Source organism: Pangasianodon hypophthalmus, chromosome 26, assembly GCF_027358585.1.
Source record: "Pangasianodon hypophthalmus isolate fPanHyp1 chromosome 26, fPanHyp1.pri, whole genome shotgun sequence".
Classification (NCBI taxonomy): Eukaryota; Metazoa; Chordata; class Actinopteri; order Siluriformes; family Pangasiidae; genus Pangasianodon; species Pangasianodon hypophthalmus.
Genome location: NC_069735.1, coordinates 14,252,517 through 14,275,858, shown reverse-complemented (window position 1 = coordinate 14,275,858; position 23,342 = coordinate 14,252,517). Strand labels below are relative to the sequence as shown.

Genomic DNA, 23,342 nt, shown 5'->3' with positions numbered 1-23,342 from the left:
CTTTCCAGTGGTCTGTTTTTCTAGCACTAAAACACTGTATGGCTTCAGCTCTCTTTACGCTCTGGTCTTTACACTCCGGGTTTCTATTCCAGGACCTAAGAAGAACTCAGCAGGTGGTTTTGGGCTTTTGCTTGAGACTTGAGAGCCTCTGACTCACTCTCGACACTCAAATCAAACAGTAGAAACATTTTTACTATGTTATTATTCTTTTTCTGTTCTATTTTTACCTTTTCTATCCCTATTTTACATCACTTGGCTGTGTCATTATTATGGTTTTATTATTGATTAGTGCTCGCTTTGGCGTCTTCTTTTATTTGTACTTTTTTAAATCTGTTTTTGCGTCTTTATAGAACTTCAAAGTTCCCTTATATAACATTCATTTACTTACTGCATTAACTAACATTAACTTAGCATAAATAAACTGTAAGTAATGTTAACATGACAGTAGTTTTAGCTCTAACGTAAATCACATGAGTATATTAATGCGCTAATTCTAATGTTATCGTTTCTATAGCAACAGCTCATTTAGAGGGACGATGGACTATAAATAATAAACAGGTTTTTAAAAAGTGTTGTTATTTAACAAAGAAAGATGTATAATCATTGATTCTGTGAAGTTTTCTATAAGGAAATGTTTATGTAACATTTGGGGAAGGAGTCTGGTTCAGGAACAGTCAGTAAATTTTCCACAACGTTTTCAAAGCCTTCAGGACAAAGATGTTTACGCTTTGCTTTTTTTCAGTAAAATGACATTGTTTGTCTTCAACAGAGAGAAAAAAGAGATGCTGGTGAAGGAACGACTGTTTATAGCTGCTATAACGTAAGCGAGAACAGGAACTAACTCCTCTCACTTACGTTCCACATTAAATGTAACTATAAATGGCTAAAACATCCAATGTGTCATGGATTAATAAATTAAAAATAGTAATCGTTAGAAAATCGTTAGTCCTCCGCTTTGTGCCATGACGTATCACATGACCTCAGCGTGGATTCTTTTTGAAAAACAGCACGGTCCATCGTGTGTTATTCTTTACTCCAATGACGCTGGCTTAAGTGTTAATCAAATCCCCCTGCAGTGACTCTTTATTCAATCCTTCCACATAAATTAGCACAAATGAAATGACAGTATGTCGCTGAATGTTGTCGTTGAAGTTACTGAAGGTGTAAATATTAAAACTATTAGAACTCAGCTCTGAATTTTGTCCACTAAAAACATGAACCATGGACATCATGGATTTAATTTTACTCACGGATGGTTTGAATCGACTTAGTAGGTTTATTATTTAGAAAAATATCAGTTAATACAAGTGTTAGTTCCTTATAAATGTTAATCTTGTTTATTGTGTATTTATTTTGAAATCATATTAAATAATGTGTTAAGTAAGGTCTGTTAAGAGAATCTTAATGTAAAGAGTGTAAAGTGTCATGTAAAGTGTCACCCTTGTTCTATTTTCAAATGTTCTATCCCTCTTTTACATCACTTAGTTTTGTCTTTATTTGTTGTTAGTTAATCATAGTATTTACTTCCTTGATTTAGTTTTACATGCTTTTTTCCCCGCTGTTTACTGTTAAACATGTTGAATGCATTATCTCGCCTTTAACCTACCGGAAAATCAGTTACTGCTCCAAATATGACACAATTAGAGAAGACAAATTCATTATTTTAATATTTATTCATCTGATACGTGCTAACAATACAAATATCAGTTTACAATACAGCGTTAAATCCTAATCAAGTCCCTTTGTTAACCTAAACCAATCTTCTCATTCTGTAGATTGACAAAAAAAATGGTGTGTGTGTGTGTGTGTGTGTGTGTGTGTGTGTTATCCTAATATCTACATCTAGTAGTTGCCTTAAAGGCGATGTCAGTGATTTTGTTCAAATTTTGGCAAAATTGTCCCTGAAATTCAGGCAAGACCACATCTCCTCATTGCTAGTGCAAAAAGGGGAGGAGCAACATGATTGACATTAGGCTAGAGACACCTCCATGTCCTGATTGGTTGCATGTTAATGGTTTGCTTTCATTTCGAGTTTGAGCAGACACAAAACAGAGACTGGAGTTTTTTTCTCCAAGCAGATAGTTTTATTAAAGCATAGTGAAACATATCCTCAGTGCTTAAGTAATTAGTTTTAGTGGCACAATATTGTTCTTTAATCAGCAATCAAGTTTTTGGCATAAAACAGAATAAATTCAAGTTATGCTGTTTCCCTCATATATGCTACCATAGATCATATACTCTCTCTCTCTCTCTCTCTCTCGCAGACTTCATACACACATCTAAGTGCATTCATTCAGTCGAACTGATGAACAAGTAACTAACTTTTTTTTCTTCACCAGTTATCCCTTGATGCCCATTTCCATTCCTGTATTGCTCTGTGAATAATAAAGGCAACATCAGTTTTCGGGAGTAAAGGGGTGGAGCCTGCAGTAAAGGGGAGGCGGGTCCTGGCGTCTCATTCATCCTTACAGTAAGCTTAACTGAGCAGGACTTTCAGCGGCCAGGGTCTTGTTTCTCATTCACACGTAGACAACCAGTGCCTCGGTAAAACCTAGCTCTTAAATGAGAGAGCGAGAGAGGGAGAGAGGGAGAGAGGGAGCTTGCTTATGATAGAAGACTGAAAGTTGCAGGCAAACCAGAAATTTGCAGCGTGCATCTTACTGGAATAAAGGCATGGCTAATTATTAAACCATTAATAATAGAATAATTTATAACTAAGAAATAAATTATGGAAATATAGTCAAGAAGTAATATATAAAACCTCTGAGAAGCGTCCTTTATTTTTCAATTTTCTACACTACAATATGAAAAGCACTCCTTCAACACAGCCAGAGCAGTTGTGTTATTGGTGGAAGATGCAAATTCCCATGTCAGAAATCATTAATCTTTGACGAAAGGTTGTGAGCGTTTCTGAAATTTATTCACGCTGGAGGTCTGGATGCAATTTTGCTCTCTTTCGTCTACACACACACATACTTCAGTTCCTTACTGTGTCACTTGGTGGTATTGTCAGGCGTTCCTTCATCTCCCATGCAGGCCGTATCACTTTGCTCCGCCCCTTCTCCATCTCTGCTCTCCTGCACTGGCTCATTCAGCTGTGAACATTAAATGTAACGTGTAACATTTAGAGTGCCAGGCCGAAAACTAAATAAAACTGTTCTTGCTCTTTTCATGAAAATATAGTACAAGAAATTTGAGTCTTAGCGCTCCTGGGGCCTGCTGTGAGCTGTACATATTTTCAGTTACATAAACACTTGTGTCATGTTTTAGTTAGAATTCTGAAAAGACTGATGATTGAGGGATGCAGAAAGGAATGAATTTACTGATATAAAGTGCATTTCTTTACACAGTGGGAAAGTGAACACAGTGCATTTCAGTGTGTCACGACTGCAGCGCACTGATGAAAGTGAAATGCAGTGCAACAGGGAATACTTTATGCAACAAGGCATAAGTTAAATTCATTTAAAAAAAAAAAAGCAATATCTTTTTGAAAAAGCAGACTTTTTTTCCATTGAAGAGCCGCAACAACTACGTAGTAAATGTTTTGCTTTTCATTATGGCACGTTGTCCTCATGTTACACTGCTACATCAGGACTACGGCTAGGTGACATTCAGGAAAGCTCTTGCTGTGCGTTTAATATTTTTAGTTCATTATTTTTGTTCAAACAGGATATAAATACAAACATCAGAATTATTAAGCAACACAAAAAAACACAAATAAGGACTGAAAACAAAAAAATCATCTTCTATTCTTGTTTTGTTGATGAACTAGGTGACATTTCATTTTTTTTTATTTCAAAGACATTTTAGAGATTTAATTAAAAGGCTCAAATATCAAATGTACAATTAGGCTGAAGGCATACCCCTTCTCAATGTGAAGTTTTGAACTAAATATTAACTATGCTGTAAAATTGTGTGTGTGTGTGTGTGTGTGTGTGTGAGTGTGTTTGTGTGCATGTGTCTGTGGTTTGACCTTTTCTGCATTCTCCAGACTTGCCTGCTCCTCTCCTGAAACAAGAGAGACAGTTTTTTTTTAAACTACAAAACAACATGCAGGAATTGTTATGTACACCCTAACCCTAACATTCTCAGAGAAGTTACTGAAAGAACAACCAAAAAAAAAAAAAAAAAAACATGCAGCTGCCTTTAAATTATAAGTGTGCACTTTGAGAACGTCCCTTTATTGGCGTTAATGAGGGACCCTGAGTGGACTCACCCTGGGTCTCCGGTGTGTCTGACGTGGGTGTGTATATGGACGTGGGATTCGTCTCCGGCACGGGGCTTCTGGAATCATCCTACGAGAGACAGGATTTAGAGCTGCTTTTAACCAATCAGGGAACTTCTGAGCCTGTCAATTATTTAGCATCCAAAAAATAATCAGTAATCAGATGTGAAGTGCCCAGTCCTCTAGTGTGTGTGTGTTTGTGTGTGTGTGTGTGTGTGTGTGTGTGTCCGTCCAACTGGTGTTCTAAAGCAAGTAGTTCCCAAACTAGGGGCCTATAAAACTCCCAACCTTTACTTATTTCACAAATTAATATTAACTATTGCTCTAACTATGAAGATGGATTCTGTGTGCTACTATTTCTGTGTGTGTGTGTGTGTGTGTGTGTGTGTGTGTGGGTTATCCTATTATCTATATCTAGTAGGAGCCTTAAAGGAAGTGTTAGTGAGTTTGTTTAAATTTGGCTATTTAAATTTTAATTTTCTGTGCTACTATTTTGAAATGTTACTCTCACAAGCCAGATTTAAATTAAGAATGTAGGTGCTTTTTTAGTCTTTTCTGTAATACTGATGCAAAATATATATATATATATATATATATATATATATATATATATATATATATATATATATATATATATATTTATTTATTTATTTATTTATGCTTATGTATTTATTAAATATGGATTTACGAGCACGATGGTAAATAACAAAAAGAAACAAAAACAGTGGGTTGGGGGTTCGAATCCCACCTCCACCCTGTGGTTGCATGTTCTCCCTGCGCTTCGGGGGTTTCCTCCCCAGTCCAAAGACATGCGTTGTAGGCCGACTGACATCTCTAAATTGCCGTAGTGTGTGAATGTGTGTGCGATTGTGCCTCGCAATGATCTGGCACCCTGTCCGGGGTGTCCCCCGCCTTGTGCCCCAAATCCCCCGGGACGGGCTCCAGGCTCTGTTCATTAATGGGACCGTGGACAGTATACTTACAGGTATTGATATTGGAGTGTGAGGAAATGAGAACCTTATCAGTCATCAGTATCAGTAGTGATGCATCTCTCCTTGTCAGTGATTACAGTTTTGCAGTATAAGTGCAGACAAGGTCAGTAAAAGGGACCCAGAATCGCTACCACATTCTCTAATAGCCAAAAGTGATGATCTGGAGTTACCTCATTCCCCTCGTTCGCTAGAGCCCTAGCTGCAATACACACATAACAAATTTATTATAGTAGAGCTATAAAACAAAACAAAAAAACTGAAGACATGACTTTTTTTTTTTTTTTTTTTGCAAAAGAATTCATATATCATTACATTGTGGCACGATACTGACATTGGGCTTGGATTTAATCTGCTTTTATTATATTAGAGATCTGTGTGATATAGATTACCTGATGCTGGAGAAGGATCATCACCATTATCATTACCTGAGCCAGACCTGAGAGAGAGAGAGAGAGAGAGAGAGAGAGAGAGAGAGAAGTTCACTCTAATTGGAGACTCTGCTTGAGCTATATATACTAATTAGTATATATTACTAAACAGGAAAATATGATATTATTTACCAAAAAAAAAAAAAAAAAGATTTACGCACCTCATATGACTAGACAGAAAATTTAAATTAACACTAACAGCAACAGCAATATTAATAATACTAATATTGTTATTATTCTATAGTTGTTATTATTAATAAAAGGTGAATGAATGAATTATTATTAAAGCACAGTCCAAAGGGAATTAATATAAAAGCTTAAAATAAGTACACATTATAAACCATGTTATTAGTAAATTTACTAAAAAATTTTTTAAAAACCTACTTAAAAAAGTCAATATAAATAAATCTAAGTCAAATAAACAAGTATGATTTGAAAAAAAATGTTCACCCTATCGTCTGGAGATGGCGAGTTTGAATCCCAGCGATGCCACAGCCATCTGTGACCAAGAGACCATACGCTCTCTCCCCTGTCAATCACAGTGACACTAGCCAATTGCTCATGTATGAGGAAGTGTGTTACGGTGTACTCTGACACTGCATGAGACGCTGTTTCAAAAAAGATGTGGGTGGCTGGTTTCACATGTTTTGGAGAAAGCATGTGATAGCCCTCGCCCTGCCTGGTATCCGTCATATGACAGGGGAGAACTGGCTCATGGGTGGAATTCGACCAAGACCGAATTAGGAAGAAAATGGGTAAACACACATGTACCCTTGTGTGTTTTTTATTCTGACTGACGAGTGCTAACGCGACTCAGCATTAACCTGCTCTGACCTGCTTCTGGTAGTCATACGTACTGCTGTTGGCTGGGCGGCGGCTGAACAGAACCGTTCCCACGACTGTAGGGCATCGCTGCCGGAGCAGGACGAGGAGGATGAGGACGATAGCGATGAGAGGAAGTGGAGCAGGATGGAGACTTTATTGGTGGAAAGAAAAAGATTTTGAGAGAAAATGTAGTGAGAATTTATTTTTAAAAACAAACCAAAAAGACACCGCAAGCCCTTACCATGCTCCCCATGACGTCTATGAACCTCTTCTCTTTGATCAAAGCGTCGTCTGGAAGATTTTGCCCTTGTAGGTCAACTTCTGCATTGAGGGAGAGCCAAAAAAAAAAAACTGTCATTTTTCTTTCAGTGCACTGACCTGAACCTGGAACTACCACCCCACACACACACACACACACACACACACACACACACACTCTATTTATGTAATATTATCGGATACTGTAGACTTGCTCATTGACACAGGAGCTCCTCTCTGGCATTTTAACCACTCTTTATGAAAAATAAAAGCTCTAAAGTGTGCCTCACTAGTTCACTGTTTCTCACTGGTGTTTCAGTCTAGTTAAACAAGGAATTATTTGTTTGCTCACCCAGATGTTTCTCGAATCAAACTGGAGCTTTTAACCTTTTTCTTTTGTCATGCCTTTGTGACTTTAGTAACGAGAAACAAACGTTAAGTATCAACATGCTTCATTATTATTAAAGAGAGCCATTATTTTATTATTCATTTTATACTATAATTCATTGTTCATTACTGTGCACTGTGCTGGTTTTAAGGTTCTAAGCTTCGCTGTGCTCCGGCATGAGGGCGTTGGTCAGGATTAGCTCAGATGCTGTTCCTGACCACAAACACATCTTAAAACAACAACAACTCTGGGGAAAGTACCGTCTTGTAAACAGGAACTAACCCCAACCTGCTCTGTATATAAAACATAATTAATACAAACATAGTTAATGTCTTGATCAACCATCGGGCAAGTATTTTGATTTTAACTGTGTACATTTCAGTGTTTATATTTTTCCTTAAATGAAATGATAGATAGATAGATCAACAGATCAAAAGCCCAAATGAAAAGGATGAAGAACTTTAAACTACAGTGTTGATCTGTTTATAAAGATCAGTGAATTTAGGGAAGCAATAAGAAAATTATAAGGAGGAAATCACCCTACAGGAAATCATTCTCTCTCTCTCTCTCTCTCTCTCTCTCTCTCTCTCTCTCTCCCACTCAACAGTTTGGATGAACAGATTTAAATAAAGTTTTAACTGTCTTTTTAAACTAAATTATTACTGTGGTTTAATTATGACATGTTTGTGTATTTATCTCTTTATTTATGTAATAAACTATTTATATTTTAAAATCTATTTATTTATTGATTCATTTGTTTAAGCAGGTGTTTAAAACTGCTGTTTATTTGATCTAAAAATGGTGGACACCTCATGAGTGGTTAAAATAAAGGAAGGTAAAGTCAAAGTCTCTCCTCCTCTCTCTCTCTCTCTCTCTCTCTCTCTCTCTCTCTCTCTCTGTGTGTGTGTGTGTGTGTGTCAGTGATTAGGAAGTAAATTATAGATGATTACATGAATATGAACTGTATTCAGTGCTTTGTGTGTCCTGAGCTCATGTAACTCACCGGCTGATGTAGATGTGATGATCTGCTGCTGTGTCTTCAGTGTGATGTTCAGATTAAAGTCCACAGGAAAGTGCTTTTCTCCTGAACAGCGGTCCTTTCTGCGGGGATAAACGTGCTTCTTAAGATAAAACACACTTTAACACGTAGTAAATCTGGATTAAAAGAAACCAGGCGTTACAGCTGCTCTCCGTCGCGTCCCTCTAGCATAACTGCAGCAAGCCGTCACAAGAGTCCTCTTCCCTCGCGCAAGGACTTGTGGGTAAAATTAGCCGACTGTTAGCTTAGCTATGATTAGCTTTGTTTGTTTTTTGTTTTTTTAAATGCAGTACAAAAACAGGACTTCAATAATCGCAACTAAAAATAACTGAGCAGCAGCAAAGGCATGAAATGACAGAATAAAGAAGAAAAGAAAAGATACAGGGGGTTAAAATTTAAAGCAAACTTTCAATAAATCAATGAAAAGTAGAGTCTTCTTTACAGATACTCTTCAGACATTTGTGAAACATTAACAACTCATTTCGGAGAGACAGAAAAACCTGGCAGTGTTTTTTGAAGAACCTACATTTATGTATATAATATTTCACTAAGATCAGAATGTTATTTACCTGAAATTCAGTTGTAAAGTTTGCATTAATTAATACCATCTTTTATATTTTTGTATCTCCAGTTAGGTATTAAATATATCTTCTTTACTCACAGCTGGAGGTCATCCCAAAGATTTTTTTGTTTTTTTTAAGAAAATTTGCAAGAATAAAACAAATGTTCCAGTGTTTCTATTTCGGCTTCACGAAAAGTGCACATATGATATTACAATCATATTAAATCTGTGTCTTAAGAAGTCATTTCCTGGGTAGACATCACTGATCATTTTACAGTGAACTTCCTCAGCCTTTAGTAAGATCAGAAAAGAGAGATATTTTGCTCTAATTTTTTCCACCTCATCCACAGAACAGTCACATACAAGCTTTCTCTTCCTGACCTGAGCAGGAGAAGATACAGGACAGAGCTCAGAACCGTGTTATTACACTTTTTATTCAGAAAGTTGTGACAGAAATGACTAGGTTCTGCATCTTGGCCCCACTGGAGAGTAAACCAGTGAGCTTCTGGTTAGTTGAGTGATTCTGGAAGGAACACAGTTGAGCACTGTTCATTTTTTTTGAGTACAAGTGAAATTATACTTTTTATATTATACTTCCCCACCTCATCCATTAGGTGTGTCCAATCATGCATCCATCCATCCAATCATGAAAAAAAATTCTTTCAGATTTTCTTTTAATGAGAATCAGTCTATTGTTGCACAATGAACAGCTGTGTATATTAATTTCCAATATAATAATACCTGACTGCGAAAAGAAGAAAGCTCGACATGTAATTTAGAAGGTTCAAAATCACATTTTAAAGAAACTCAACACCCCCAAAAGCCTCAAAAACTTTACTAAGTGGTTTGAACCAGATCGACCATCCATTTCTAAGAACTGCCTGTAACCACTTCATTTTAATGCTTCCATTCAAGATGTTAAAGTCAGTTACATTCAATCCACCCTCAATAACAGGTTTTACAATGTCACCCTTTGTAATATCCATCCATCCATACATCCATCCATCCATTCTCTGTACCGCTTATCCTACACAGTAGGATAAGTCGTGGGGAGCCTGGAGCCTGTCCCAGGGAACTTGGGGCATGAGGCAGGGGACACCCTGGATGGGGTGCCAACTCATCACAGGGCACAATCTCACACACACACACACACACACACACACACACACTACGGACAATTTAGAGATGCCAATCAGCCTACAACGCATGTGTTTGGACTGGTGGAGGAAACCAGAGTACCCGGAGGAAACCCCTGAAGTACAGGGAGAACATGCAAACTGCACACACAGGGCAGAGGTGGGAATCGAACCTCCAACCCTCGAGGTGTGAGGCAAATGTCCCCCAAACCAATGTTTATTAAGTGAAATTATACTGAATTTGATTAATATTCTTTACCGTTTTGTCAGAGATATCGTTGTACAACATCTCTCTCATTTCAGTAAAACAGTTCCCAAATCCAAAGTATTTCAGCATCTATAAAACAAATATTGTTGTGAATTAATCTACCTTTAATAAACCCAGACTGTGTTTCACTAATTATTTGGTTTAAACCTTTAAACCTTTTTAGTCTATTTGCAATTGCAGATGTGAAAATTTTATAATCTACATAAAGGAGTGTAACTGGTCTTCCACTTGTAAAACTTGTAAAACTTTGTTGTTAAACCGTACTGACTCATGATTTCCCTAAAGCCATTCTTTTAAGAGTCAGGCTCCTCTTTCTCCAAATCTGAGTCACAGATGTTTTTGAAATCCAATTTTGAAATTGTTTTTGAGAAAATTCTCTTATCTGTGTAAGGAAATTACTGACTTTTATATTAGAATAACATGAAGAATAAAACGTTTTATAAAAACTGTACATCTCCTCAGATATTAATTTGTTGTCTGTAATTTCCTTCTTGTTTACAACTAAACAATTGATTGTATTTCTCTCGTCTCTTTTTCTCTAACTGACAAAAGTAAGCTGTGTTCTTTTCGCCCTCTTCTATCCTCTTAGCTCTAGACCTTACATAAACCCCCGTGCTTTCTGTAAGTAAAAGTTTGTAAATCTAATTTGGTTGAAGATGCTGTAACTCGATTCTATCTCCTTCTGTCATAACTTCTTTATTATAACAGTCATTAATTTCTTGAATAATCCTCATCTCTCTCTTTTTGATTTTTACTGTTTTTTTTTTTAATCTTATGAAGTGAAGTGAAGTGAAGTGTAGCCAAGTATGGTGACCCATACTAGGAATTTGTGCTCTGCATTTAACCCATCCAAGTGCACACACACAGTAGTGATCACACACACACCGTGAACACACACCCGGCGCAGTGGGCAGCCTTTTTTTGCTGCGGCGCCCGGGGAGCAGTTGGGGGTCCGGTGCCTTGCTCAAGGGTCTCACCTCAGTCGTGGTATTGAGGGTGGGAGAGAGCGCTGGTGATCCCCCCACCTACAATCCCTGCCGGACCTGAACCCACAACCTTCAGGTTCACCTTCGGGTTGCAAGTCCGACTCTCTATCCATTAGGCCATTAGGCCACGACTGCCCGTTATGATAAACTCTTTAGTTTTAAATTTGAAATACTCGCATTTTATCTTTTTTAATTTCCCCAACCAAGCTTTGAATTTCGCTGCAGTTCTCCTTCTCCATTACCAGCTCTATAGTAAATTTCCAGTAATATTTTCTGAAGGAAGGTTTCATTGTTGGATTCAGCTGTAACGTGATGAGGCAGTGATCTGTCAATGTGATCTGCATTTGAAAGAGTTGCATCAAAAACAACCATAGCAAGTTCATCACTTATAAGCCAATAGTCTAATCTTGATTTACAGGATCTATTAGGCTTTACTCAAGAGAACTACCATTGCGGTAAGGGCTCTTACTCTTAATTGAATGGTGGCAGCATTGTAACTTGCATTTTGACATAAAACAAGGCGAGAAATTAGTCACGTAGTTGAAGAGTCATGGATTATTGTCACTGTCATGTGGTACACACCCTATACTGCTCACATGCCCTGCCATCTGCCCACATAGTGACATTTAAACATACTACAAAACACAATCCCCCCCTATTGCACACATACATACTGTAGTCACACACACACACACACACACACTCTTAGTTATTGCACAATTCTGGCTTAGCAAATTCTTATTTGTAACACATATTGTACTGTAGTTATTGCTCTAATCCTTATTTTTCACCTATACTGTAGTATTGCACAGATTCTTAGTTATTGTGCACCCTGTAGTGTCCATGACTAGCTTGTGACTGTTGTGTACTGTTTCATCAGGGTGACTGGCTTGGGAAAGAAACCGCTCCTATACCTAAGCATGTGAGCAGGTGTTGACCTGAACCTCCTACCTGATGGGAGGAGAATGAAGAGGTGATGACCGGGGTGTGTAGGGTCTGGTTCGCCCATCGGGACAGGTGGTGCAGCTTCCCACTGTTTAAATCAGCTTTTCAATGAAAAACCCAGATTCACAACTCAAAATATTTTAAATTCCATTGAAATATTAATTACCTCTTTTGAGTCACCAACAATTAAAAAAAATATTGCTATCTAACAGATATAAGCTAATTTTACACTGATTTGCTCGCATTCTTGATGTTGCATACCCTGCCCCATTTAGACCTAGTGGTCAAAATTAGAAACTGCAACAAGCACTAATAGGGATCTATATATCCATAGGGGCAGGATTTTTCCTGCCCCATGCTCGCTCTATGAACATTTTCAGTGGAAGAGGAAGAGGAGGAGTCAACAGGACAGTTAATTACCAGATTATGTGAGTTTAAAATACTCCGTGGTCAGCAAGATCTTGTTTTATAGCAAATAATCAGAATTAAAAGTAACAAATTTCTACAAAAAAGTATAAGTATAGACAGTGTGTGTATGATGTGCAGAATCATTTCTATTGTATGATATATACACACATATATATATATATATATATATATATATATATATAGATAGATAGATAGATAGATAAAAACTGTGAGTGGAAAAAGGAGGATTATGGAGTTTATAATGTCGGTACATCAGAAATACGTGTGAAATATCTTACGTTGTTTCCCACTCAAAGGCAGAGAACAAGAAGAAATGTCTCTATTTTCTGATGCCAGATTTTTTGGCTAGTTTCAGGTATTTTGTGTGGTTTTGCGGTAAGATGTAGTTGAGTTGGAAATGTTGCTGAAACCTGTAAACGCTGGTTAATGATAGTACCTGAGCCTGGACACAGTTGAAGATACACCTAAAACTGAGCTGTTAAAACTGTACACTGGATGAGCGCATGTTGTCGACTCTCAACTATTACAGGGTTACTCTAAAAATGCACTCGATAGCAGCCTATAGCACAAGTCAAGAGTGATACATAGCCTCTCGATTTATTTTGTTTGAGTCAGTATTCATGTCGGCTTACTTCACCAAAAACAGACAGCAGTGTAATTGTCTGTTAATTGGATACCAATCGTGTCCGTTATCCATTGCAGTATTTTTTATTTATTTATTTTTTTTTTTGAAGCTAGCATACCACACTGTCCAGCAGTACGTGATGATGCTTTTTAAATGGCGCAGCGGTAGAAGTTGACCAGGAAGTTGACAGGGTAGACTGCGACTTTTCAACCTCCTCAGGTAGCAGAGGCACAGATGTTCTTGGGCCGTCTCCTGTTTATCCTCGCAGAGCTTAAATAATCTTCCTCTTCTTCCTTTTCACACTGTAGAGGCTCTTCCTCCTTCAAAGATGTCATTTGGGAATAGATGGAAGATGGGGGCAAGTAGAGGTCAGACCTCAAGAGGCTTCAAGACAAAGCAGCGGGGTTTGAGCACTCCAGATGTGCACTTGATGAGACATCTGGCCTTGGCATGATGACTGTTGAACTCAGGCTCAACTTGACTTGATGGGAAATCAATAGCAGTGATGTTAAAACAACAACAACAGCAACAACAACAACAGCAACGCATGACTGTGTCGGTGATTCTGAAGGCCGCTTGTCCTGCAGGGCCTCAGTTCAGCTCTACTCCAATCACACAGAATTACACTGTGGGGTGTTTAGTAGGGTTGTGCTGCTGATGCATTACTAGCTCACTATATAATTGCATGAATGTGCAGTTGGCCAGTGAGTGTGTTAAAAAAAAAAAAAGAAAAAAAAAAGGTACTTTTTATATGTTTTGCAGTCATTTCTCACTTTATTTATTTTTGTTCTACTCATGTGTTTATTAATTTTTGTATTTACTTTGTGTTGTTCCCTTTTTATTTAATTTTCAGTCATTTGTTCCTGAAGTTATTCAGTTTTTCATCTGTATTTATTCATTTCTGCTTTAATTTTATTTCTCATTTACTGTACTTCTGCACTCATCTATTTTAATTTTCATTACATTTTGTATTTATTATATATACACATCGTTCGTTCCCTTATTTATTACTTCAGGAAGTACGAAGTAAAACTAAAACAGAGGTATATATAAATTCATAAAGTATTAAATAAAGGAATATATAAAATAAAATGCATAATATATACAATGTTATTATTTAAAGTGTTTAATTTAAAGAGCTTTACATTTTATTGACCTTTATTGACTATTTAGACCGTGTGTGAGCGGTGGCCTGACGTCAAACTCCATTTCCCATAATGCACCAGCGTTTCCACTTCCGCTCTAGCAGTTTGTAAACATAGCGAAAGGAGAGATGGAGTCGACAAGAGGTCTCACCTAAAAATATTCCTCAGATTAGATTTCCACACACACACAGAGGGTGAAGAGTGTGTGTGAGGCGTGAGGAGCGGACCTGCAGGGACATCTGGATATTCCGTTTAAACCGGAACTGGCTTTTTATTTTCCTTTCGGGAAAAAATATCTAACGCTTATCTCCAGCTAGCTGCTGCTGTTTGTGTCCTGACTAGCTGCTTACAGAGACACACAGACACACACACACAGGCAGAGACACACAGACAGACAGAGAGAGAGAAACAGACAGACGGCGGTAAATTTGTGACTTATCCGGAGTTTATTTGTCGCTGGTTTTGTCTCCTGCTCGGCTCGATGGGGAACTGTCTCTCCTCTCAGAGTGCTGATGATCTGTCCCTGCTCAACGAGTCTGAGGGAGCCAGTCTCCCCGGAGAGCCTCCACCTCCCTATCAGGTACACACACACACACACACACACACACACACACACACACACACACACACACACACACACACACCTCTCCTGCCCGGAGAGCCTCCACCTCTCTATCAGGTACACACACACACACACACACCCCTCTCCTGCCCGGAGAGCCTCCACCTCCCTATCAGGTACACACACACACACACACACACACACACACACCCCTACACACCCCTCTCCTGCCCGGAGAGCCTCCACCTCTCTATCAGGTACACACACACACACACACACACACACACACACCCCTCTCCTGCCCGGAGAGCCTCCACCTCCCTATCAGGTACACACACACACACACACACACACACACACACCCCTCTCCTGCCCGGAGAGCCTCCACCTCCCTATCAGGTACACACACACACACACACACCCCTCTCCTGCCCGGAGAGCCTCCACCTCCCTATCAGGTACACACACACACACACGCACCCCTCTCCTCTCCGGAGAGCCTCCACCTCTCTACCATGTACACACACACACACACACCCCTCTCCTCCCCGGAGAGCCTCCACCTCCCTATCAGGTACACACACACACACACACACACCCCTCTCCTCTCCGGAGAGCCTCCACCTCTCTACCATGTACACACACACACACACACCCCTCTCCTCCCCGGAGAGCCTCCACCTCCCTATCAGGTACACACACACACACACACACACACACACCCCTCTCCTCCCCGGAGAGCCTCCACCTCCCTACTAGGTACACACACTCAAAGAGCCTCCACCTCTCGGTCAGGTACACACACAGTCGCACACACTCGTACACACTCCTCACACACATATGCACACACTTTACACACTCACACATCTTGCTTCACTGAGAGCTTCCACCTCCCTATCAGGTTTACACACCTCACACACTCCTCACACACTCCTCTCCTCCATAGAGAGTCTCTGCCTTCCTGTCAGGTGCTAACATACTCACACACTTCACATACATGCCTTATACATACACACTAACGTCTCATACACTGCTTACATACACACTCACCTCTCACACACACCTTACACACATGAACTTCATAGACTCTCCTTACACACTCTTAAAATACACACTCACCTCTCACACACACTCCTCAGCCACTGCTTACATACACACTCACCTCTCACACACTCCTCAGCCACTGCTTACATACACACTCGCCTCTCACACACACTTCTCAGCCACTGCTTACATACACACTCACCTCACACACACTCCTCAGCCACTGCTTACATACACACTCACCTCTCACACACACTCCGCAGCCACTGCTTACATACACACTCACCTCTCACACACACCTTACACACATGAACTTCACAGACTGTCCTTACACACTCCTGACATACACACCACATTGCACGCAGTCTGCTTACACACACCCCTCAAGTCTGCTTACAAAACCCCTCACACACTTCTCAGCCACACACACATACACACTCTTCTGGTTTCTTGTATCTCTCACTGTTATCTATACGAATAAACAAAAGGACATTACAGAGCTGAAAACTGTTGTAACTCCGACTGGAAGCATTTCACACTCCGATGGGAGGCGTGGCCTAAAGTCTGTAGGCGGAGTCATACAAATTACCTGAATTATAATATAGTTCACAGTTTGATTAGTTTTGAAATTATTTCCTTATACAAAAGGCTGGCTTGAGTCTTCTAAAATGTGAGATTCTAAGCTTCATCGTAAATGATGTATAGGTTGTGAATAACGAGTACACAACTAGTGTCTCCTGCTCTGTATAATTAGAAAGTAAGCTTCCACTCGGATCTGCTTGGCATTTGCAGAGGCTTAGACTCTGTGAGAGACCTTTAATCCTGGCAGGCTAATGTTTCCGTAGCCTCCATTACCAGGCAACAAGATCAGCTGTGGAATTTGGGGAGTGTTGTTCAAATACCAGTCAGTTTGCTGGTCATGTAACTGGAGAACAGTTTTCCCCCCGTTCTTCCAGATCTTCACAGAACTCATACTGAACTTACGGATTCATTGTATTAAATATGGTTTTGTCTGTCTTAGGTTCACTTTTGAACAAGCAGTACAGTTATGTGTTACAAAATATTCCTGTCTTAAATAGTTAGACTTAGATTTAGAAAGTTACCTATATAGTAATATAATCACTGTGTGTGTGTGTGTGTGTGTGTGTGTGTGTGTGCGTGACGTGCAGGAGCGTGTGCAGGTGCCCGTGTACCACCCCACGCCCAGTCAGGCCCGTCTGGCCACCCAGCTGACGGAGGAGGAGCAGGTCCGGATCGCTCAGCGCATTGGCCTCATCCAGCACCTCCCACGCGGCATCTTCAACCCGGGCTCCGAACCCTCCGACAAGAAGATCAAAGAGTCTGTACCATCACAGTAACAACCACAACCACTGTGACCACCACCCTAACCACCACCAGCACCACCACCACCACCACCACAACCACTGTGACCACTACCCCAACGACCACCACAACAACCACCACCTTCAACACAACCACAGCCACTGCAACCACCACCCTAACCACTAACACAACCACAACCCTAACCACCACCAGCACCACCACCACCACAACCACTGTGACCACTACCCCAACGACCACCACAACAACCACCACCTTCAACACAGCCACTGCAACCACCACCCTAACCACTAACACAACCACAACCCTAACCACCACCAGCACCACCACCACCACCACAACCACTGTGACCACTACCCCAACTACCACCACAGTCACAGTAACCACCACCTTCAACACAACCGCAGCCACTGCAACCACGGCCCTAACCACCAACACAACCACAACCCTAACCACAACCCTAACCACCAACAACCACCACCTTCAACACAACCACAGCCACTGCAACTACGACCCTAACCACCAACACAACCACAACCACTGCGACCACCACCCTAACCACCACTACAAGCTCTTTAACTACCAATACCACGGTCGCAATAACCACCACAATAACCACCACCTTCAACACAACCACAGCCACTGCAACCACCTCCACCACTGCAACCACCACCCTAACCAACACCACCAACACAACCACAACCACCGCAACCACCAAAACAACCCCTTTAACCACCACCACCACCACAACAACCACTACCTTCAACACAACCACAGCCACCGCACTGCAACCACCACCCTAACCGCAACCACCGCAAGCACCAACACAACCTCTGCAACCACCACTGCAACAACCACCACAACCACACACCTTCTACACAACCACAGTCACCACACTGCGACCACCACCCTAACCACAACCACCAACACTACAATCACAATAACCAGCACCACAACCACACACCTCACACAACATTGAGACTCCTCAATGATACCTATGGGAGCTTGTGTATTAGAAAATATTCCAAATTTATAATGCAATTGCAACTTTTTATCTCATATTTCTTAATATCTCATGATATCTATCTATCTATCTATCTATCTCTCTATCTCCATCTATCTGTCTCTCTATCTGTCTATCTATCTCAACCGTTTATCTCATAATTGTGAGTTATTTTCGACGCAACTCAGAGAGGCTCAGAAGTTAGCACCCCCGCTCCTCAGTCAGAAAAAAGGCAAATGTAGTTTAAACAGATGAGGTGGATTCATTTTTATTTTTTTATTGCGCTTCACCTTACAGGCAGCACAGAGAGACCTGAAATTAAACTGCCTCTTGTCCAGCAAAGGGACTGTTATACTTCAGTGCAACTAATATTGCAGAAAATTATCCTTCTATACCACAAGTGTAATGTGTGTTTCTGTGTGCACATGTGTGTGTGTGTTTTCTTCTCCCAGGTGTGTGATCTGTATGCTGGACTTTGAGTACGGAGACCCAATCCGGTTCCTGCCGTGCATGCACATCTACCACGTGGACTGTATCGATGCGTGGCTCATGCGCTCCTTCACCTGCCCCTCCTGCATGGAGCCGGTGGACGCTGCGCTGCTGTCCTCCTACGAGACCAACTGAGCCGCGCTCACTGCCACCGAGACACGCCAGCACGGGGAACATGCCAGTCGAGTCAGCCGGGGGGGTCGTGAGGGGGGATTAAGAGGGCAGGAGGGGTGTGTGTGTGTGTATGTGTGTCTGCGTATGTGTGTGTGTGTGTGTGTGTGTGTGTGTGTGTGTGTGTGTGTGTGTTTGTGTATGTGAAGAAATGATTGAGTGTTGGTTAGAGGATATACAGAAGCTGACCAGACTGGCTTAAGGGCAAACCGAGGCCTCATTTATGATCATTTATTGGCCGAATGATTACATTTAAATGTGGTTGATGAAAAGTGATCACATATTTAGCCAATTTTCTTCCCAAATGTGCAATACACACACAGAGGAAGAAGCCGTCCATGTCTGATCGAGCCTCTCCTCGTGAAGGTGTGCCCTGGCTAGGATTGATGGGCTCGTGTCACAGCTTGTGGCTGTGAATATCCTGCTGAAGCACAGCGCTCTTTAATTAGAGACAAATTGAAAATGTGAGAAGCGAACGTGCCATGCCTGACATGTCTGTCTAATATATATTGCACTCCACACTTAGGTCTGCTTTCGTTTTTTTTTTCCGTTTTATAGAAACAGCACGATGCAGGGATTAAGGTTTTCTTTAATCCGCTCTAAAGCACCTCATTAAACTCGTCAGATCTTTAACAAGTTGAAATAGGAATACGCGTGTAGAAATAGGAAACACTAAGTTTGTAGGGATGCACCCAAATCTTGGGAGAAATAGTAAAAATGCTGAAAAAATGCCGTTGTTCTGTTTCTGTTTTAAAAATTATAGGTGCGGTTTGTAATTTGTATAAAACACTTCCTAGATTTATAATAAGCCTATAATTTCATAAATATCGTAGGAAAACTGTGATTCAGTATTATCATGCAGTGTAAAGTGGCCAATTTTTATTCATTCCAGGCTTCTGTTTACAGTTTTCCGGCCCTGAAATTGGCTCCGCCTCCATCCCCAACAGAACTGCTCAGCCACTTTTCTTTAAACATTTAAAGCTCACAGGACATTTACCTTATGTTTTTAGCAACGGGGGTGGAATTGATTAGGGGAAGGAAAAGGCGTCTCAGTGTTTGTATTATAATTGCAATTCATCGCTGAAATTTTTTAAACTGCACCTTTAAATACACAAACATGACAATTTAATGCAAATCACTATGTAAATAGCAACTTGTTGAGTCAGGTGTGTTGCCAGATTGGGCAAGATTCCTCTTCTAATCAGTTTATTCCTTTGGCAGGTAGTTGCATTTCACAGCTTGTTTTTCTTCCTAGTATGTCCTGAATTTCAGTTAAGGCCAAGAACCTTTGTTCCGATGCATCCTTGCTGTGGGTTTTTCTAGAAAACTCTGACGTGGACTTTGCAGATAAACCCATAAGGCAGATGATAATGTTTGGGTAAAGATGTTCACTTGTTGTGTTGTGTTGTGCTTTGTCGTGGAACTTGGTTCCTGTGCTGCTGTTTTCTTCGCTCTCGAGTTGCTAGATGTTGTTTTGTGCGAATTTAAGATCTCAGATCAGCGTAAAAATCACATCTCTACTCCGAAACTCTGTATTTTCTACTATTTTTCTGCCTTACATATAACGTACTGTACATGAAGCTCTTAATCCACTTGGCTGTGAACCTTCACCTGCAGTCGTTTTGTTGTGTGTTTGTGTGTTTGAATGTTACACTGAGAGATGTTTGGATGATACAATCATCTTTGTGCACCTTTTGAATTTGCTCGGCCAGCAAGAAGCCAACGTCGAGAGAGCTGAAGCTTTAAAGTGATTCTCCTTCCTTTTTGTAATGGTTTTTGTTTTTGATTTGTTTTTTGAAAGAGACAAAAAAAAGGACTGAAAATTCACGTCATTAAGTGCTTCTCAGTTTTGATACTGCTTGATGTAATGTCTTTTCTATCTGTCGGCAAAACATAAAAAGATATACAAATTCCTTTTCTGTTCTGCGTCACCCCGTGAGACATCTATGCTAAAAGAAAAAAAAAGACTGGTGATTTGTATTTTTCATTATTTGTTCATGTGCAGGGCTGAAAAGAATCCGGTACATTGTACTAATCTGTGTGATTATATAAGCACTAATGTATAGAGGCTGAGTACAGAACACTTACACGCCATGGATTCACATATTTTATTTACTGTTTTCCTGTGATAACCAGGTCATTTCATATGTTTACACATGATCTTGTGTTATTAACGTCATTATCACAAGAAAACAAACATTTAAAAAAAAAATCCTGTTATAACACCAATTTGATCTCTCATCATCTCAGATTGTTGTGTCATTATCTCGGGAAAACAACGTTTTGTTCAAGATCTTAAACGATGCCATTATCAAGAGCATTTCGATTTTTCCAGATATTATATTATGTCATTGCTAAGGAAATAGTTTTGTTCTTTTACGATCTCAGATGGTTTTGTGGAAAACCTTTTGTTCTTTAGAGATTTTAGACTGTTGTGTCTATCTTGAGAAAACATTGTTTAGTTTTTTCACGATCTCAGGTTGTTTTATAGTTGTCTCGGGAAAGCATTTTGTTATATCTCAGATGCAGGTGTTGTCATGAAAAAAACAACGTTTTGTTCTTTCAACATCAGAGATTGTTGTGTCGTTATCTCGGGAAACCGGCATTTTGTTATTTTAGGATCTCAGATTGTTGTGACATTATCTTGGGCAAAATGTTTGGTTTTTCTGAGATATCTGATTATTGTGTTGCTATCTTGGAAAAACAATTTTTTTTTGTTCTTCTCGAGACCTCAGACTGTTGTTATCTCTGAAAAACATTTGGTTACTTTAAGAACTCAAATAGTTTGTTTGTTGTTATATTGGAAAAACAGCATTTTGTTCTTTCAAGGTCTCAGATTATTGCGACGTTATCTCAGAATAAAAACAATGCTGGGTTCTCTTTGAGATCTGAAATTGTTTTGTCGTCTTGGGAAAATGTTTTGTTCATTCAAGATCTCAGATTGTTGTGTTGTTATCTCTGGAAAGCAATGTTTTGGGTCTTTTTTTTTTTTTTAGATTTCAGACTGTTGTGTCATTTTCTTAAGAAAACATTTTGTTTTTTGAAAATCTTAGATAATTGTGTTGTTCTGTTGGTTCTTTTGAGATCTCAGATAATTAGTTTGTTATCTTGGTAAAAGAATAGTTTGTTATTTCGTGATCACAGATTGTTGTTGTTATCTCGGGAAAATGTTTAGTTTTTCAAGATCTCAGATTGTTGTTATCTCGGGAAAACAGTGTTTACTTTTTCAACATCTCAGATTGTTGTTGTTTTCTCTGGAAAGCAGTGTTTACTTTTTCAACATCTCAGATTGTTGTGTTGGTATCCAGGGTAAACAATGTTTTCATTCAGGGTTTGAGATCGTCTGAGATTTAAGATCTCAGATTTTTCTCTGTCTCTGGAAAACAGTGATTGGTTGTTTTTTAAAGATCTCAGATTGTTGTGTTGTTATCTTGGGAAAACAATGCTTCTCAGATTTCAGATCTCAGATTGTTGTGTCTTTATCTCTGGAAACCAGCACTCGTTATCTCTTTGTAATGGTATTAAATAACTCCTTACCTTGTGAGCGCAGGAGAAGTGAGTAACTAAAATATGTGAATCATTTTTAGGGCTTGCTTTAATAAAATATTGCTATAGAACTAATCTCTTATGCCTAAAAAAGCCTGAATTCAGCCTGAGGAGAACATAATAAAAAGAAAGTTAGCTTCCACAGATATGATTCTGTCTCAGACGAGAGCAGATGTTGCTTAATGAATGTGTGTGGAGGGAAAACAGAAGTCTGTCTGGCTGAGCGTAGCTGAAGTCTTTTCTTTTTTTTTTTTCTTTTTTTTTTTTTTATAGGACATTATACTACATGTTTCATTGCAAGTCATCTGAAGTTGAATATGTTTAAAAATGTAGCTCTAGTACAGACTTTTCTCTTTTTTTTTTTCAATGCAAAATGACAAAATAGTGATTTAATGAACTCATGTGAAGTACAATCATCTTTGTTTTTCTTTTTAACAGAATATATGACATGGTTTGATGCCAAGTTTGCTTCAGTAATGTGTAGTACTGAATCTGGGCTGCTAGATAGGGATTTTAAATGTGTGTGTGTGTGCATTTTGTACATGTGCAGTGATGGCACAGCTTTTAGGAATATGTAAACACCATGATGAAGATGAATATGATGAGGCTGATGATGATAAATGAATATATAAGTAAATAAATAAATAAACAAATAAATAACAATTCTTCCAGATACCTATTTTAAGTGACTTTGTGTGTGACTTAATAGTTGGTGTGTATATTCAGAGTGTGTTTTTAAATTATTTTAAAATACGGTCAAAATGATCACATTTTCTGGAATATTCTCGCACACTTCTGTCTCAAACCATTTGGTCCGGTCTAAAAGGGTTGAGTCATCAATTAAATCCCAAATTGTTTCCCTCGTGTACATAAGTACACTATGTAGGCTTTAAAATAGATTACTTTACAAACTATGTAGTGTACTTGAGTAGGGA

The 23,342-nt window shown here is 39.4% G+C and overlaps 2 protein-coding genes across 4 annotated transcripts; one reads left to right on the top strand and one right to left on the bottom strand.

Annotated features, from left to right (window-relative positions):
• Positions 1-1,747: 1,747 nt before the first annotated feature.
• Positions 1,748-8,496, bottom strand: LOC113537635 (uncharacterized). 3 transcript variants are annotated; one of them, XM_026932236.3, is made up of 10 exons: positions 8,298-8,496; positions 8,120-8,217; positions 6,712-6,791; positions 6,503-6,621; positions 5,607-5,653; positions 5,388-5,416; positions 4,217-4,295; positions 3,974-4,008; positions 2,977-3,095; positions 1,748-2,557 (listed from the first exon to the last, which is right to left on the bottom strand). In XM_026932236.3, exons 1-9 carry the CDS (start codon positions 8,324-8,326, stop codon positions 2,994-2,996), a joined length of 618 nt encoding a protein of 205 aa, XP_026788037.3. In that variant the 5' UTR covers positions 8,327-8,496; the 3' UTR covers positions 1,748-2,557; positions 2,977-2,993. The 3 variants fall into 3 exon arrangements, with proteins under 3 accessions (XP_026788037.3, XP_026788036.3, XP_026788035.3); XM_026932235.3 differs by having other exon boundaries at positions 1,748-2,551; positions 2,990-3,095; positions 8,298-8,494; XM_026932234.3 differs by having other exon boundaries at positions 1,765-2,557; positions 2,990-3,095; positions 8,298-8,463.
• Positions 8,497-14,338: 5,842 nt separating this feature from the next.
• Positions 14,339-23,078, top strand: rnf11a (ring finger protein 11a). Its single transcript, XM_026932239.3, has 3 exons — positions 14,339-14,831; positions 17,027-17,196; positions 18,654-23,078. The coding sequence occupies exons 1-3, from the start codon at positions 14,733-14,735 to the stop codon at positions 18,823-18,825; spliced, it is 441 nt and encodes a 146-aa protein (XP_026788040.1). The 5' UTR covers positions 14,339-14,732; the 3' UTR covers positions 18,826-23,078.
• Positions 23,079-23,342: the final 264 nt, after the last annotated feature.